The sequence below is a fragment of the Jaculus jaculus genome, chromosome 13 (genome assembly GCF_020740685.1).
Source record: "Jaculus jaculus isolate mJacJac1 chromosome 13, mJacJac1.mat.Y.cur, whole genome shotgun sequence".
Taxonomy (NCBI): Eukaryota; Metazoa; Chordata; class Mammalia; order Rodentia; family Dipodidae; genus Jaculus; species Jaculus jaculus.
In genome coordinates this window covers 34312115-34331105 of record NC_059114.1, presented here as the reverse complement: position 1 = coordinate 34331105, position 18991 = coordinate 34312115, and the positions used below count along the sequence as shown (strand labels likewise).

The 18991-nt window shown below is 45.1% G+C and overlaps 1 protein-coding gene across 1 annotated transcript in view; it reads left to right on the top strand.

Annotated features, from left to right (window-relative positions):
- Positions 1-17920, top strand: part of Afap1l1 (actin filament associated protein 1 like 1) — an 87872-nt gene extending 69952 nt beyond the window's left edge. The window contains exons 14-19 of the mRNA XM_045132936.1: positions 1067-1139; positions 3035-3146; positions 7145-7309; positions 10106-10281; positions 12457-12585; positions 16763-17920. Of these exons, the coding sequence (XP_044988871.1) occupies positions 1067-1139; positions 3035-3146; positions 7145-7309; positions 10106-10281; positions 12457-12585; positions 16763-16786 (679 nt within the window). The 3' untranslated portion in view covers positions 16787-17920. The remainder of the gene's footprint in view (positions 1-1066; positions 1140-3034; positions 3147-7144; positions 7310-10105; positions 10282-12456; positions 12586-16762) is intronic.
- Positions 17921-18991: the final 1071 nt, after the last annotated feature.

Below are 18991 nucleotides of genomic sequence, written 5' to 3'. Positions count from 1 at the left end.
TAGCCTCAGCTCCACCCCTGAGGCTCTGCATGCAGCCTTGGACACAGGAGGAAAGGGAAGGAGAGCTCAGGAAGAACTTGTGCTTCCTTGGAAAGTGAGGATGGTCTTCATCCCACCATGGGGAAAGAATCAGGCTGAAAGAGGTTGCCCAGGGTTAAAGCAAGTTGTGGATAGATACAGCAAAAGTGGGGAAGCCCCAGAGGGAACAGTGGCCTGGGCTCTGCCTATATGCATCCAGGTGCGCACTTAGGATGTGGAAAGGAAGGAGGGTCGTCTAGAGTTTACCAGCCTGTGCTACATAGAGACCCCTGTCTCCAAAAACTGAAAAATAAGGCCAGGCATGGTAGAAGACTACTTTCAAATGTGATGAATACGCTCGCCGCCAGTTTTCTGAGCCTTCAGAATATCCACTCAGCAGATACTGTAGCTTAGGGGTGTCCTCTGTCCACCCATCCACCCAACAGTATGAGATTCAAGTGACACACTGCTTGTGCACATGTGCACACCTTTAATCCCCACACTCTGGAAGCAGAGGTAGGAGGATCACCATGAGTTTGAGGCCAGCCTGAGAATACATAGTGAATTCCAGGTCAGCCTGGGCTAGAGTGAGACCCTACTACAAAAAAAAGGGAGGGGAAGGAGGGATACCAGATGTGGTGGCACACACTTTTACTCTCAGCACTTGGGAGGTTGAGGTAGGAGGATCACCATGAGTTTAAGATCAGTCTGTGGATACCGCATGAGTTCTAGGTCAGCATGGGCTAGAATGAGACCCTATCTTGAAAAAATGAGAAAGAAAAAATAAATAGGAGAAATAGCAGATCTGGGTTTGAGTTCCAACTCTCACCCCAGCTGTGCCGTCTTAGATCCTGTTTTCTGACATAAAGAGTGGTGTGAATGCCCAAGCCATCAAGCTGTCGTGAGACTCTCTTAGGTCCCTGCCTGTGCAGCTCTTACCCAACCTTCTGTCCTACGTTAAGAGCCACTGCCAAAATCAAATGACAGTGTGTGGAAAAGCAGGTAGCTGCAACGGATTGCCATCATCACTGCACCTTCCGTGTTCTAGGTACGCAAGATCCTGCCAGGATCAGTGGCCTGAGCCCCGTGTCTATGATGACGTCCCTTACGAGAAGGTGCAGGTATGGCCTATGAGGGATACCTGGGAACATGGCAAAATCACTCCTCCTTCCAGGTCCTCTTTCCCCACAACCCTGCTCATTTTGTTGTTTGCTTCAGAGAAGTGGTTTTCACTGAACCTGCCTGTTCTCAGCAGCGTGCCCTGAGTCCTCTCCTCCTGGAGAAGAGCTAGAAGTGCATTGCAATTGGGTTAGCGGCATGGGGGGAGCCTCCCATGTAGAGGAGAGGATGGGTCAAGCTGCTGAGGACACCAGTAAGTCCGCAGGCCAGGGCCCTGCATGGACAACCCTGACTCCCTGATCTCTCCCCTCCATGACCTCCTCCTCTAGAAACTTCCCCAGCTCACCCCATCTGTGCCCATGGTCTTCCTTTAGCTTGAGGTGAGCCAGTGGATGTAGCTTAAAGGTTTTCATCAGTTGCAGGGTAGTGAGTAGCCAGGCACCTTAGGCCTTCCTATGTGGAGTCTGCAGCTACCTCAGGGTGGACCTCAGGTTTCCTCCTTGGGCCCTTGCCTCCCAGCTCCACATGGGTATAGGGGTTCCTTCTAGTAGTACTGAGAGAGCTAACTGAAATGCTTTATATAAAAAAGAAAATTGGAGCCAGGTATGGTGGCATACATCTTTAATCCTAGTACTTGGGAGGCAGAGGTAGGGGAATCACTGTGATTTCAAGGCCAACCTGACACTACCTAGTGAATTCCAGGTCAGCCTGGGCTAGAGCAAGACCCTACCTTGAAAACAAAAGAAAAAAGAAAAAAAATTAGGGCTGGGAGATGGCTCAGCAGGTAAGATTGCAGGGCTGGAGAGATGGCTTAGTGGTTAAGGCATTTGCCTGGAAAGCCAAATGACCCAGGTTCGATTCCCTAGGACCCACATTAGCTAGATACACAAGGGGACGCACACATCTGGAGTTCATTTGCAGTGGCTGGAGGCCCTGGTGTGCCCATTCTCTCTCTCTCTCTCTCCCTCTCCCTCTCTCTCTCCAATAAATAAATAAATATTAAAAACATATATTTAAAATAAATAAATAAAGACTGCTATGCAAGCGAGAGGACCTGAGACCACCTGAGTTTGATTCCCACATAAACATCTGGGCATAGCCACACATATCTGGATGAGTTCCTTGAAGGGGGCAGGGAGGGGGGCAGTTGGCTGCAGGATCACTGGAGCTTGCTGACTGGAAAATAAACAGCAGCTTTGGACCAAGTTAGAGACTCCAACTCAAGGAAATAGGAAGATAAGCAAAAAGAAGACACCCGGCATTCTTCTCTGGCCCCTGCACATGTATACACAGGCACACCCATCTATGCACATGTGCCTACACTACACACGCACACACTCATGTCAAAAAATGTAGACCTTTTAAGAAAGAAAATTAGCATGGTGCCTGGACATTGGAAAGTTTTGTGTACAGGAATAAGCAATATGCTTTCATCGGTGTGGTGGTTATGACACTATTATATTGCACTAGGCCTTGTGAGCTTTCAGTATGCGTAATAATCTATAAACACCAAGATACAGCTAGTTGTATCATTTCTGCCAGTGGCTCCTCTCACCCATGAGTTTCCCTCTTCCTCTCATCCTCCTCATTTGAGAGAAGACTATGTATTAGCAATTCAGAAAATTAGAAGACTACTTTCAAATGTGATGAATACGCTCGCCCCCAGTTTTCTGAGCCTTCAGAATATCCACTCAGCAGATGCTGTAGCTTAGGGGTGTCCTCTGTCCACCCATCCACCCAACAGTATGAGATTCAAGTGACACACTGCTTGTGAAGGTGGTTTCTCAACTGTACAGTGCTGCACAAGTCTGGTGCTCACAGGCAAGACCAGAGCACTCCTGCCTGGATGAGTGGGAGACCACCTGCACCTAACCGTCTTCTCCTGTCCCCTACTCAGGATGAAGAGCCTCAGTACCCCACGGGGGCACAGGTGAAGCGCCATGCATCCTCCTGCAGTGAGAAGTCCCACCGAGTTGACCCTCAGGTCAAAGTCAAGCGCCATGCTTCCAGTGAGTTCCCTGGGCCTGCCTTCCCTGCTCAGGGACAGTGGGAAAGCAGGGTGTGGTGCACCAGGGAGTGCCATGCCAGACTCCACCAAGGATCTGGCACACAGATTAGCCCGAAAGATGAAGTATAAGAAAAATACTATACCCACAATAATTAATTGACTAATCTTTAATTTTAAAAAATGTTGTATCCTATGAAAACTAACAGAGGCTGAGGGTATAGGTCAACACAAGAGTGCTTTCCAGGTACTAACAAGACCTTGTGTTCTTCCATGCCCCGTGATGGTTGCCAAGGGAGGAGGAGACATGGTCTTCAGTGGTGTAGCCACTAGCAAATTGCCTGTGCTCCAGGAAAGAGCCACGCCACCCAACCCATGCTCAAGCAACTGTAATTAAGTTCACTGGGGGTTGGAGAGAGGGCCCAGCAGTGAAGGATCTTGTCTGTAAACTCAGTGGCTCACAGATAAATGAATAAATGAAAGAGGGGGACTACTTTGGAAGAAGAGGTTTCACAGCAGTAGGAAAGGGTAATAGGGTGAGGATAATCAAAATATATTGTATACGTGTATGAAATTGTCTAAAAATACAAAGACTGGGGTTCCTTCCCCAACTCTGCAGCCCTGCAACAGAAACAAAGTAACAACACATGCTCATCGATAAAAGGCAGACAGCCTGTGGCTTTGGGGGAAGATGGGCACAGAGGCAGCTATAAGAGACTGACCACTTCTGCCCTATTCTAGAGGTAGCCCCTACCAAGAGTGGTGGCTCCTGTCTGTAACCCCAGCACTCAGGTAACTGAGGTAGGAGGGTTGCCATGAGTACAAGGCCAGCCTGGGCTGCAAGGTAAACTCCAGGTTATACTGGGCTAGAGTGATACCCTGCTCCCCACCAAAAAAAAAAAAAAAAAGTCCAGGAACTAGGCTTCCTATAAACTGGTCATGGTAGTACACACCTGCAGTCCCAGAATAGGTGGAGGTAGGAGGATTAGGAGTTCACAGTCTTCCTCTGCTACACAGCAAGTTCCAAGTTTGAGGCCAACCTGGCCTACATGAGAGCCTATCTCAAAAAAATAATAAAACAGGTACACAGAAATTAGACTTCATGTGAACTCTAAATATTAGCAACTAATTTGTAAAATTTTCAACACTGAAGTATTGTTATAGACATAGTAAATGAATGTTTTTATATACTTATATGTATATATACATATAAATGAAGAGAGATGAGAGAGAGAGAGAGCGTGCACTCACCTCCAAAGTCTTATCTTTTCAGAAGCTAACAACACAGTGTGTGGTTTCTGATCTGGGGCAGTTAGTGAAGAACTGCACATTTCCTGGTGGGCACTGCCAAGAGAGCCTCAACTCATGTCTGTTCTGCTTAGCATCCAGGGGCTGGGTGAGTTGCCTGGTTGCCTTGCTGCACTGAGGAATAAGTATGCCAGGCAGCTTCTGAGAGTTCCCTGGTCTCGAATGCTGGCTTCTGCTCACTGACAACCACCATGCAGCCCCTTCCCGTAGGACAGCATACATCAGAGCTTTTCTTGTGCTGGAGAGATGACTTTAGAGTTAAGGGCTTGCTTGAAAATCAAAGGACCCACATAAGCCAGATGCTCAAGGTGGCTCATGAGTCTGGAGTTCATTTACAGTGGCTGGAGGCCCTGGTATGCCCATATTCTCTCTCTCTCACTCTCTCGCTCTCTCTCTCTCTCCTGCTCTCTCCCTCCCTTCCTGTCTCCCTCCCTCCCTCCCTTCTCTCTCTCAAATAAGTAAGTTAATTAAAATAAACACTTTTCTTGAGCTGGGTGTGGTGGCACACGCCTTTCATCCCAGCACTTGGGAGGCAGAGGTAGGAGGATTGGCATGAGTTTGAGTCCACCCTGAGACATAGTGAATCCCAGGTCAGCATGAGCTAGATAGAGCAAGACCCTACCTCAAAAAAATGAAAAAGATTTTTAAAAAGTTTTTCTTATTTACTTTACATTTCTTCATCTGCACCTAGACAAAGTCAAGTTCTAGTCCTTGCTTTATTGGGGGAAGGGGCTGGCTTTTTGAGGCAGGGTCTCATTCTAACTGGCTGATCTGGAACTCTGTAGCCCAAGCTGGCCTCAAACTCACAGGAATCCTACCTCGGCTTCTCAAGTGCTTGGATTAAAGGTGTGTGTCATCACACCAGTCTGTGCTCTTTAAAGACTTACTAAAAAAATAACTTTCCTGCCCCCTAGTATAGTGTAGATCATTACTCCGGAGATCTGCCTTCAATTCCTTAGGTGATTAGTGTATTGACCAGGAGTTTAGAAAACTCCTCCCCTCAGTGTCCGTGTTCCCTCTTTGAATGACAAGATACATAACATTCTTATCAGCTACTCTCATCAGCACTAGAAATCTAAATCCTTCTGGGAAAAAACCATTTTTCCATTTTAAAATGAAAAACAGACCTGGGTGTGGTGTACATGCTTGTAACCCCAGCACTCAGGAGGCAGAAGTGGGAGAATCATTGCAAGTTCGAGGCCAGCATGATCTGCATAGAGTTCCAGGCCAAGGGCTGGGAACTGGCTCAGAGGCAGAGTGCTTATGCAACATCACAAGGCCCAGTACCACCAAAAAAAAAAAAAAAAATCCCAAAAGAGTTTCAGGCCAGCCAATACTACATAAATAAATAGGCAGGCATGGTGGTGCACGCTGCCTTTTATCCCAGCATTCAGGAGGAAGGCAGAGATAAAAGGATTGCTGTGAATTCAAGGCCAGCCTGAGACTGAATTCCAGGTCAGCATGGGCTAGGGTGAGACCCTACCTTGAAAAACCAAAAATAAACAAGGGCTGGAGAGATGGTTCAGTGGTTAAGGCACTTACCTACAAAGCCTGTCTACCTAGGTTCAGTTCCCTAGTACTCATATAAAGCCAGATGCACAAAGCTGTGCATGCATCTGGAGTTCATTTGCAACAGCTAGAGGCCCTGGCATGCCCATTTTCTTTTTGTCTTCCTCCCCCCCCTTCCTGCTTGCAAATAAATAAATTTTTTAAATATATTTAAAAAATAAGCTGGGCATGGTGGTGCACACCTTTAATACCTAGCACTTGTGAGGCAGAGGTAGGAGGAGGTTCAAGGCCACCCTGAGACTACATAATGAGTTCCAGGTCAGCCTGGACTGAAGAGAGTCAAAAACAAAAACATTTAAAAAGATGTAAATGTTGAAAAATAAATAGGGAGCTGAAGAGATGGATTAGCAGTTAAGTGCTTGCCTGTGAAGCCTAAGGACCCTGGTTTGAGGCTCAATTCCCCAGGAACCACGTTAGCCAGATGCACAAGGGGGCACACGCGTCTGGAGTTCATTTGCAGTGGCTGGAGGCCCTAGCGCGCCCATTCTCTCTATATATCTGCCTCTTTCTCCCTGTCCATTGCTTTCAAATAAAGAAATAGGGTTGTAGAGATGGCTTGCTGGCTAAGGTGCTTGCTAGCAAAGCCAAAAGACCCACATTTGATTCCCCAGTACTCACATAAGAAGATACACAAGGTGGCACATGCGTTTGGAGTTCATTTGCAGTGGCTACAGGCCCTGGAACACCCATTCATTCATTCTCTCTCTCAAATAAATTTAAAAAAAAAAAAAACTTTTTTAACAAATGGCTGGGCATGGAGATACACATCTTTAATCCCAGCACTCAGGAGGCAGAAGTTGGAGGATCTCCATGAGTTCAAGGCCAGTCTGAGACTGCATAGTGAATTCCAGGTCAGCCTGGGCTAGAGTGAAACCCTACGTCGGGGGGAAAAAAAAAGAAGAAGAAGAAATAATTCCAGATCCTGGCTGGCCTCATTTCAGAGCCCTGGCTCCTGGCCCTGGGCTTCCTCTTTGTGCCTTCCTGTATCCCTAGGGGACACCACTTAAATATATGCAAAGGAATACATGGAGAGGTTGAGACAAGAGAGACAAGCTAACATCATGACTTGTGCACCTCACCAGAGGTTAAAACTGAGGGGTCTTTTCCTTCCCTGAATCTCTGTAGGTGCCAATCAATACAAGTATGGCAAGAACCGAGCTGAGGAGGATGCCCGAAGGTACCTGGTAGAAAAAGAGAAGCTGGAGAAAGAGAAGGAGACAATTCGGACAGAACTAATGGCCTTGCGGCAGGAGAAGAGGGAGCTGAAAGAAGCCATCCGGAGCAGCCCAGGTGCCTTCTTAGGGGTAGCCCTGAACACCTGTGGATGGCTCAGTCTGGGTACCCCCCTGGACACAGTAAGAAAGGATCTCACACAGATCACCTGATTTCCCACTCAAGGAAAGGGAGCCTCTCTCCCTCTCTAATCGTACTCTTTTTTTTTTTTTTTAACTTATCTGCAAGGAGGAGATAAGGCAAGAGACAGAATGGGTGCCACTGTAATCAAACTCCAGATGCATGGGCTACTTTGCGCATTTGGCTTTACATGGGTACTGGAGAGTCAAACCCAGGCTGTCAGACTATGCAAGCAAGCATCTTAACCGCTAAGCCATCTGTCCAGCCCCACTACTCTTCCTCTTTATCAGCATAATTCATTCTAATTAAAGGAAGTGAAGCCAGGCATGGTGGCACAGGCCTTTAATCCCAGCACTTGGGAGGCAGAGGTGGGAGGATTGCCATGAGTTCGAGGCCACCCTGAGACTACATAGTGAATTCCAGGTCAGCCTGAGCTAGAGTGAAACTTGGCCTCGAAAAACAAAAAACAAAAAACAAAAAAAAAAAAAAAAAAAAAAAAGGGAGGTGAGAAAGATTCACCATATTGTTTATAGTCAATGTCATGACAGGCAACCCAATTTTTAGAATATGGAAGTGTGCCTTGGCATCAAGGAAGAGACTATTTTTTGAGTCCCACATTCATTCATTTGTTCACAGATGTTTGACAGATACTGGTCCAGATGCTGAGAATGGTGGGTAGTGACATTTCCCAGGATCCTCTTATGAAATCCAGGGACCTCAGCAGGCTCCACCTGATCAGGGGTCCACCACACACCATTTCCCTGTTGCCTTTGAATCTCTCACTGTAATTCACTACACATCTTCACAAGTTAAGAGGAACAGAAGTCATGTCCAAGACATATGGACCTACATACCATGAAACCTTTGGACCCTCAAAATACTGAAAACAAATTCAGAAGCTTAGTGGACCCTCCCTGGAACACATCCATAGATCTACATGGGCCTGAGATCTGAGATGAAGACTTTTTGTTTGTTGTTGTTTTGTTGTTGTTGTTTTTGTTTTTTTAAGGTAGGGTCTCCCTCTAGCTCAGGCTGACCTGGAATTCACTATGTAGCCTCAGGGTGACCTCAAACTCATGGCGATCCTCCTACCTCTGCCTCCTGAGTGCTGGGATTAAATGTGTATGCCACCATGCCTGGTGAGATACATTTGGCTCTGTAAACAAGAACCAGAACCACAGAGGGAGACATACGATAGCAGTTTGGTTTCAATATAAGAATTTGTGGGCTAAGGATGTAGCCCAGCGGTGGAGCGCTTGCCTAGGTGCACAAGGCCCTGGGCTTAGCACCCCCTTCCCTGTAGACCACAAAGAAAGAAAGAAAATTAAAGAGCTCTCTGAGAGGCAGAACCAGGATTTGGAGCAGACTGGCCATCCTGTTCAACATTTTCCCCATATTACTTTAGACTGTTGATATTTTTTTGTTGTTTGTCACTTACATAAATACAAGCATCATAAAAGCAAAGATTTCCAGGCATTGTGGCTCAAACCTATAATCCCAGCACTCAGGAGGCTTAGACAGGTGGATCACTATGAGTTCAAAACCAGCCTAGACTGCATAGCAGCTCAAAACAGCCTGGACTACAGTGAAACCCTGTCTTAAAAAAAAAAAAAAAAAAAAAAAAAAGATTCTTGCCTGTTTTGTTCACTGATATAATCTAAGGGTCTACGACTGTGCCTGGTACATATTAAGAATTCAGTAAATAGGGCTGGAGAGATGGCTTAGTGGTTAAGCGCTTGCCTGTGAAGCCTAAGGACCGCAGTTCGAGGCTCGGTTCCCCAGGTCCCACGTTAGCCAGATGCACAAGGGGGCACACGCGTCTGGAGTTTGTTTGCAAAGGCTGGAAGCCCTGGCGCACCCATTCTCTCTCTCTCCCTTTACCTGTCTGTCTTTCTGTGTTTGTCGCTCTCAAATAAATAAAAAATTTAAAAAAAAAAGAATTCAGTAAATATTTACTGAAAGAATCAATGAATTTAAACATTATTGGAACCCTTCCAATTCAGTACTTTTTCTAAATGTAGCTAAGTTTTAAACCTAAGAGACTCAACACAGCATTTGGCACAAGGAAGGTACTACTGTAGATTGGTTGTACTAAACTGCAAAATTCCCAGGAAACCCCATACTAGCATAGAAATAAAAAGAAAAATGCAACCAAAAACTTGAGAGATCGCATACAGTGAGGTATAGGGACTTAAATGATGTCACCAGAAAGCTCATTTCCTTAACTAGTACTTGTGCCTTTCTCTAATTTGATTTGATTCTCTGTGCTTTGTTGTGACACAGTGACTGGTGCCAGCCTTCACCCAGTCCTTTTAGCCACACTAACAAAGAGGGCTTCTCTTCCTAGTTACTACCATCCAAGTCATGGGACTCACTCTGCTTGTACAAATCCTCATCCCTGAACCAATCACTGTGACTGGATGAGAGGTGATCATGAGCCAGGTCTGTTACATGTCAGATCCCTGAGTTATAAATGGGATGAGCCCCACTCACACTACAAGGAATGAGAGGAGAAAGAAGGCTTCACAGTGGAAAGTCAGTGAATGTCCAGAATGTGGATGCTAGGCAGGCAAAGACCACATCACTCAGCTTGGAGCTGGGAAGTCCAGACCAAAGTCCATTTCTAAACTAGGACTGTGGAACTAGAGAGAGATAAACAATCACCTGAGGCTGTGATAGACTCCCGGAGCTTCAGCCAAGCACACTGCTTCTCATCCTTGTCTCTGGACACAGGAGCAAAGCTGAAGGCCCTGGAAGAAGCTGTAGCCACCCTAGAAACTCAGTGTCGGGAGAAGGAGGAGCGCAGGATTGACCTGGAGTTGAAGCTCGTGGCTGTGAAGGAGCGCTTGCAGCAGTCCCTGGCAGGGGGCCTGGCCCTGGGGGTGTCTGTGAACAGCAAGAAGTGTGGGGTGAGTCTGCTGCCTTCTCCACAGGACAGCCCCTCCGTAGCCCCTCACACGCTGTCTCTCTCCCCTGTTCTCATTATCCATTATGACGACCAAAAAAATGTCTCCAGAAAATGACAGATGTCCAGATGGACCCTTGTTAGGAACCATTCTCTAGATTGTCAGTGGTTCCATCTATTCCTCACAGCACTGAGCCACAACTAGCTTGTGTATAAGCATCCTTAGTTGTACAATGTCTGTCTCCTCCCCCAACTAGTTTTCTTAATACTTTATTTATTTATTCATTTGAGACAGAGAGAGCATTTGAGAGGGGAGCAGAAAGACAGAGAAGGGAAGCCAGGTATAGTGGCGCATGCCTTTAAATCCCAGTACTGGGGAAGCAGAGGTAGGAAGATTGCCATGAGTTCAAGGCCATCCTGAGACTATATAGTGACTTCCAGGTCAGCCTGAGCTAGAATGAAATCCTACCTCAAAAAAAAAAAAAAAAAAAGCAAGCAAAACAGAGAGACAGACAGAAAATGGGTACACCAGGACCTCTAGCCCCTGCAAACAAACTTTAGAGACATGTGTCACTTTGTACATCTGGCATTAAGTGGACTCAAACTCTAATCTTTAGGCTTTGAAGGCAAGCACCTTAACTGCTGAGCCATGTCTCCAGCATGTTTGTTTGTTTGTTTTGTTTTGTTTTGTTTTGTTTTTGCAAGGAGAGAGTGGATGGAGGAATGGCACACCAGGGCCTCCTGCCACTGGAAACAAGCTCCAGATGCATGTACCACTTTGTACATGTGGCTTTATGTAGGGACTGGGGAATTGAACCTGGCCTGTCATGTTTTGTAAGCAAGCACCTTTAACCACTGAGCCATCTCTCCAGCCCCTAGTTTGTATTTTTTCTAACTTAAAATGTTTTTGTTTATTAATTTGAGAGAGAGAATGGGCATGTCAGGGCCTCTAGCCACTGCAAATGAACTCTAGATGCATGCACCACCATGTACATCTGGCTTACGTAGGTACTGGGGAATCAAACCTGGAATCTTTAGGCTTCACAAGCAAGAGTCTTAACTGCTAAGCCATCTCTCTAGCCCCAAGTTTATATTTTTTAATAAGAATTGAGGACTCGGGTTAGTGGTAAAACACGTACCTGGCATGTATGAAGCCCTCGTTAGATTTTCAGCACCACCCCCTCAAAAAACAGTGGGAGGTCTGGAGAAATGGCTCAGCTGTTAAAGGCACTTGCATGTAAAACCTGACAGCCCAGGTTCAATTCCCCACTACCCATGTAAAGCCAGACAAAATCTGCATAATACGAATGTAATGTTTGCTGAATGAGTAAAAGTCTTGCTTGCTTTCAGACAACAAAATTGAGACTCACAAAGAGATGAAATAACTTGTATAACAACTATGAACTTACTGGGAGCTATTATCATATTGTTCCAGGTCACCCTGCCTGGGAAGATCACACTCAGTAACTCTGAAGCCAGGGGTGTCTTACACTCCACATTTCCTCATTTTACAGATGAAGGACTTGATTCCCAGAGAGCCAGGGGAGCAGCCAGAACTGGTTCCTTCATCACAGCTGCTTCCTCCCAGCAGCATGCACTGATATTCCTATTCCAATGTGCTTTTCCCTCCACTTTGAATCCTTTCAACACCCTTTGGAGATTTAAAACAAGAAGTCTTCTCCAAATCCCTCTCAGGCCTTCCTGTGAAGATGGCACACTGAAGGAGCAGAGTAGGAACCAGTTATCCAGATGTATGAGGTTAAGATAGTGTCAAAATGAGAGGGAGTACCAGAGGGAGGATAAGTACACCTCCTCAGCATGTACAAGATTCTGTGTGCAGTCCCCAGCCTCCTCTCAAAAACAAACCAGTGCAGGTCTATCATACTTACCAGCCATGCGACCTGCACAGTAACTTACCTTCCCAGTTTCCTCATCTACAAAATGGAATGGCTAGTCATAGTTTGACTTGCTTCATAGGCTTGTTGAAAAGCCATGTGAGAGAAATCTATACAGTGTCTGCCTGATGCACAGTGAGGGCTCTCTAATTTCAGATATCCCTCAAATCCCTCAGTATCCTCTTCTTCTCACCCTGGTCATTGCTGGCAGGTTTGCCTACTGCCTTCTGATACAAATAACCAACACTATAACTCACCAACTGAATATTTTTGGCCATTAACAGGAAACTGCAAATAAACCCCAGAACAGTGTCCCAGAACAATCTCTCCCTGTCAACTGTGTTTCTGAGCTGAGGAAAAGGAGCCCATCCATTGTAGCCTCCAACCAAGGAAGGGTGCTACAGAAAGCCAAGGTATGTCAAGAGTTCAACTAATGAAAAGTCACAAGCTGCAATTGGGCTAAGGATGTAACTCAGTTGGTAGAGTGCTTGTTTAGCATACATGAAGCCCTGGATTCTATCTCCAGCACCACATAAAACCAGGTGTGGTGTTACATACTTGTAATCTCAGTTTTCAGGGGATGGAAGCAGAAAGATCAGATATTCAAGGTCATCCTTGGCAGCATAATGAGTTCAAGGCCCAATATTAAAAAAAAAAAAGTTACAGATCTGAATTCTTTTATGTGGAACCTCACCAAAAGCTGGAAAATCACCTAGTAAGAGTGGCAGGGGCTTGCCAGTACATCCATAAAGTAAGCAAGAATTCTCAAGGCTCATTCAGAACCTACTCACTCTTTGTTACATACAGTTCTAACAAGCTCAGTCATCTTCTGAGCCTAAAGATGTTTTGATACAGGAAAGGTCTCATTCCATAAGTGAGCAGACATGATCAGAGAATGCTGGGACTTGTCAAGGTTAAGCAAGGCACCACCTGCAGAGCAGATGTGTAAACAAACCCTGTCTCCCATTCTAAGCCCACAGCTCACTCTGAAGCTGCTCCATGAACTCTTAGGAACAGCTATATTCAAGACTTGTTTAAACTTTAGAAAGGCATATAGTATGTATGATGACACATTCCAAGTTTCAGCTGGTAGCTGATAAGCAAACTCATTTCTAGCACTAAGTAGGTCATGAGAATAGTCATACCACAAAGTTAAGACTGTCAACAGCTTAGATCAGGTTTTGACACCAGTGAGTTTGCACTAAAACACCTGAGAAATATACTGGTTTTAGAGCTTTCTGGATTTCAGAATTTAGACAATAAAGTGTGGAGCTGGGCTGGAAAGATGGCTCAGTGGTTAAAAGCCCTTGCTTGCAAAGCCTGATAGTCTGGGTTCAATTCCCCAGTAGCCACAAAGTGGCACATGAATATGGAGGTCATTTGCAGTGGCAGGAGGCCCTGCTTGGTATGCCTGTTCATTCTCATATTCATTCATTCTCTCTCTCTCTCTCCTTGCAAATTAGTAAATAAAATATTTTTAAAATGAAAGTATGGCCAGGCATGGTGGTACACGCCTGTAACCCCAGCATTTGGGAGGCTGAGATAGAAAGATCACTATGTGTTCAAGTCCAGCCTGGGACTACAGAGTTCCAGGTCAGTGTGGGCTAGAGTGAGACCTGCCTCAAACAACAACAACAAAGAGTGGAGCTGAAAAAGTTCCAACCTGGGTATGTGGCACATGCCTGACATGCCAGTACTCAGGAGACTGAAGCAGGATGACCGTTATTTCAAGACCATAAATAATAAGACCTGTCTCAAAAAAATGAGGCAGGCATGGTGGCGCATGCTAAAGAGATGGCTCAGCAATTAAGGCACTTGCCTTCAGAGCCTAATGACCTGAGCTTGATTCCCCAATATCTAGGTAAAGCCAGATGCACAAAGTGACTCATATATCTGGAGTTTATTTTTGTGTTTTTTTTCCCCCTTTGTGGCTGGAGGCCCTGGCATGCCCAGTCTGTCTGTCTCCTGCTGGCAAATAAGTGGGTAATTAAATAAACAAATAAAAGGGATTTGGGGCAAAACAAAACAAATGAGGTTTTAATTAGTTAATTAAGAAAGAAATAAAAAAGAGAAGGGGAAGGGGAAGTGAAGAGAAAATAAAGAAAGACACCTATCTCATCTGAGATGCCCAATTAAGCCTTTGGTAAAGTTGACACTGAGACCTGTCTGGCAGCAGCAAAAAATGTCACTGAAGTTGGGGAGGCATGAAGCTGCATAGCTTGATATGGAAAGGCATAAGTTAAGAAACATGAGTTTTCTCTTTTGTAAGATGAAAAATTACATGACAAGAAACCAAACAAGTTATTGCCTTCACGGACTAGGAGAGATAAGACTTTAAATACACACAAAAATACAGACTATGATTCCAGGAGAGAGTATGTGCTTTGAAGAAAGAAAGCAGGGAACAGGGCGAGAAGATAACCAGTGATGAGGGCAGCTACTGTAGTCCCTGATAGCAAAGGCCCTTTCATTGGAGTGACACACACACAGAAACCTGAGAGTAGTGTGAGGAAGTAAGCCATATGGTGTCAGAGGGAAGGGTGACCCAGAAAGAGAGAAGAGTAAAGGCCAACTCACAGGTGGGAACAAAGCTCACTATCTGAGGAGCATGAAGCTGAGCCAAGTGATTCTAGCCAAAAGGAAGGGTGAGCACTAGGTGGTGAGACCAAGAAGGAACTAGCTAGGGCCAGATCAGCTAAGCCAGGAGCCAGACATTCTGTGAAGGGTCAGACAGCACATCATTTAGACTTTGTGGGCCGTGTGGTCACCTTCACAACCACTTACCTGTGTGGCCCAAAAGCAGCTACAGACAAGAGTAAATATGAAGAATATGACTGTCCCAATAAAACTTCACTTACAGACTCTGAAATTTCAAGTATTCCTTGTCACTTTCACTCCTCTACAATTGTATTCTTTTAGTATTTTTTCCAAATTCTTTTTTATTTGTTATTTTCATTTATTTATTATCTTTTGTTTTGTTTTCTCAAGGTGGGATCTCATTCTAGCCCAGACTGACCTGGAATTCATTATGTAGTCTCAGGGTAGGCTCAAACTCAAGGTGATTCTCATACCTCTGCTCGTGAGTGCTGGCATGTACCACCATGCCCGGCTCTAAAAACATTTTTAGCTGAAGGCAGATAAGCCTGCTTGGGTCAACAGGCCACAGTTAGCCAATTCCTCATCTGAAGACTTCAGGCCACTGGAGAAACTAGATTTTGTTTAGCATAGTAGAAAGTCATTGGGCAGATATTTTTTCTTTTTAATGTCAGTTGCATTTTTTTCAGAGAAAGAAAGAATGTGTGCCAGGGCCTCCAGCCACTGCAAACAAACTCCAGATGCTTGTGCCACGTTGTGCATCTTTACATGGGAGCTGGGGAATCAAACCCAGGTTGTTAGGCTTTGCAGGCCTTAACCCATGAGCCATCTCTCCAGCCTGTCAGTTGCATTCTTAAAATATTTTGGGGCTCTTGGTCCAGGTTCAATTCCCTCGTACCCCTGTAAAGCCAGCTTCACAAATTAGTACATGAATCTAGAGTTCTTTGAAACAGCAGGTGGCCCTCACACATACACTATTCACACTAACATACTCTTTCTATATTTCTCTGATTTACTCTCTCACAAGTAAATAAAAATTTACTTATTTGATAGAGAGAGAGAGAATGGCCATGCCAGGACCTCTAGCCACTGAAAACAAACTCAAGATACATGTGCCACCATGTGCATCTGCCTTATATGTGGGTTCTGGAGAATCAAACCTGGGTCCTTAGGCTTTGCAGGAAAGCACCTTAAACGCTAAGCTATCTCTCCAGCCCAAAAATTATTTTTTAATTTAATTAATTTATTTGCAAGAAAGAGAATGTGTGTGTATTGGCATGCCACAGCCTCTTGCCACTCCAAACAAACTCCACTCACAGGCACACATTATACACTGGCTTTATGTGGTACTAGCAAAAAGAACATAGGTGAGTAGGTTTTACAAGCAAGTGCCTTTAAACACTATGCCATCTCCCCAGCCTGTAAGTTGCATTTTTCTTTTTTTTTTAATATTTTTTATTTGAGAGAGAGAAAGAGGCAGATACAGAGAGAGAATGGACACACCAGGGCCTCTAGACATTGCAAACAAACTCCAGACGTGTGTGCCTCCTTGTGCATCTGGCTAATGTGGGGAATCAAACCTGGCCCTTAGGCTTCACAGGCAAGTGCCTTAAGTGCTAAGCCATGGCTCCAGCCCAAGTTGTATTTTTAAAAAGACATCCTGGTCAGGCATGGTGGCACATGTATCTTGAGTTCGTTTGCAGTGGCTAGAGGCCCTTAGGAAGCTGTGGTAGGAGGATCACCACAAGTTCAATGCCAGCCTGGGCTACATAGTGAGACCCTGTAAAAAAACAATAAAAGGCTATCTTGGCTACTGAGTTGAGAATGGATGAGGAGACAAGAGAACAGTACAGAGATTGGGTAGAACTAGAATCCCAGGCTCTCTGACTCAGCCAGGGAAGATATTAATATAATCAGATACAAGGAAGTGTTTTTATCTTGAAGCCACATTGGAACCCTTAATTAGCTGATTTTTCTTGTCTCTTTGTACTTCAGGAATGGGAAATGAAGAAGACCTAGGAAGAGAATGAGAATTCCATACCAAAAAGAGTATTATCTTGCCCAACTAAGGCAGAAATGCTTTTTTCACAAAGAAACACCAGGAAAAGACTGGAAGCAGCTCCCACTCTGTGGGATGAGGGACACCCAAAAGACCAGCTTTGTTTTCTGCATGATTTGGGGAGGTTTTAGGGTGGGAAGGAGTAGAAAGGAAGGTGGAAATAGAAGGCATCTTTCTGACTTTCCAAAGAGTAGATATGGGGGTGGATGGAGACAGATGTATGCACGGTTGTAAAGGTTTTGCTAAATGCCTTTGCCTTCCCTTCTGAAGAAGAAACGAAAGCACATGTGAATTGAATAAGTCACTGCATCCCATCTCAGCATCCCACTTCCAGTCCTTAAGAAGACAGTGAGGAAGCATCGGTGGTCCATGAAGAGAGAAAAGACTCAGTCACCAGTCACTTGTGTGGCTGCCTTCCCGTTGGGCATTACAGGCAAATTCTGGGCAAAGCTGATAGGCTACAAAGTCAGTATCATCCCTCCATGCGCACAAGCGCACAAATGCCACAGAGAACATGCAGATTTCACAGTCATTCCTCATCATTTCAGAGCTACAGCTGTGCAGGGAGCATGTACTGGAGTTTTCAGGATTTGAGCATTTAAAAATCTGATACGTAAGGACCAGAGGGCAAAGAAACCTGATCCGCTAACACATCTTAAACTCACAGTGACAAAGCATGGAGCTCTAGTATCCACAGAATGTTCCCAGTATTTGAGGGTGGAGTGATTTGCTGTCAAGTCCTTACCTGCTTTAAAAACCTTACCATTAGGCTTTCAGACTGAGGTTGGAAAACTATGTCTTGAGCCTAATGAAATCTTCGTCTTGCACTGGAAGGCACAAGAGCTTGACTTCCTGGTCTGCTACAAAGTAAGACCATCAATGAAAATCAACAGGTTGGTAGCTTGTTCCTGCCACAAAGGTGCTAAAAGCATTTTATAGACATTGGATATTTTGATAGGTAAAACAAGAACCTCAAGTCCTGGGCAGCCTTCTTTCTATGCCACTCACTACTGTCTCAGTATTGTAGGCACTTTATGGGTCTGTCTTTTAACATATTTTTCCCCAATAAAGATGAAACTGTTTAACTGTGTGAACCCAGAGGTGAGCTGTGAGGTAGGGTGGATCCCAGAATCATCTGAAACTTGGAAAGAATCTTGACACATTTTGTCCATCTAAGACTTATACTTTAGCATCATTGGAACCTCACATCTTGTGAAGTGAATGGAGACAAGCAGGAACATGTGGTCATTGGCAGAGTGTACACCTAAGGGGTCATCCTGGGTCCAGACAGAGCTGGCCTCTGCAGCCTATTGGGGGTAACCTCAAGAGAATCACTTGACCTCTCTGGTCCTTATCTGTAAAAACAGCAACTGAACTAATCTTCTAAGACTTAGGAGATTTAATATGACAACACATGGGAAGCATCTTCTATATAGTGTCACAAACAGGAAATGGTTAAGTCTGTTGAATGCTATTATCAAGTAAGAAATGTCTAGCTCAAAGCCTATGGCTTCCCACTAAAGAAAAATGACTAACATGGCAATAAGAACCATCAAAACTCATTCATTCCAAAGAGGTAGTTTAAGTTGGGTGTGGTGGTGCATGCCTTTAATCCCAGCACTTGAGAGGCAAAGGTAGGATCACCATGAGTTTGAGGACACCCTGAGACTACATAGTGAATTCTAGGTCAGCCTGGACTAGAGTGAGACCCTACCTCAGGGGGAAAAAAAAAAACCAGAGATAGTTTACCTCCAAACACTGCCTCAGCATCTTCAGTGACAAAAGAGCTCATCTTTGGGTTGCCATTTTTTGTGCTTGAGAATGTGGGGGAGGGTATATGAGGGTCCATGTATGTGGAGGCCAGAGGTCAACAACAGGTGGTCATCCTCAATTGCTCTCCCACCTTCTTGTTTAACCCAGAGCTCACTGAATCGACCGGTCTAGCTAGCCCCTGGATCTCCCTCCTGTCTCTGCCTCCAAACCGCTGGGATTGTAAGGATGCCACCACGCCTGACATTTACAGGAGTACTAGAGATCCAAGCTCTGACCCTCATACTTGCATGGCAACAGCTTTACCACTTCCCCAGTCTTAATCAATGCTCTTTTTAAAGATTCGGGGGAGGGGGGTGTCTATTTTGGCTAGGTATGGTGGTGCACACCTTTAA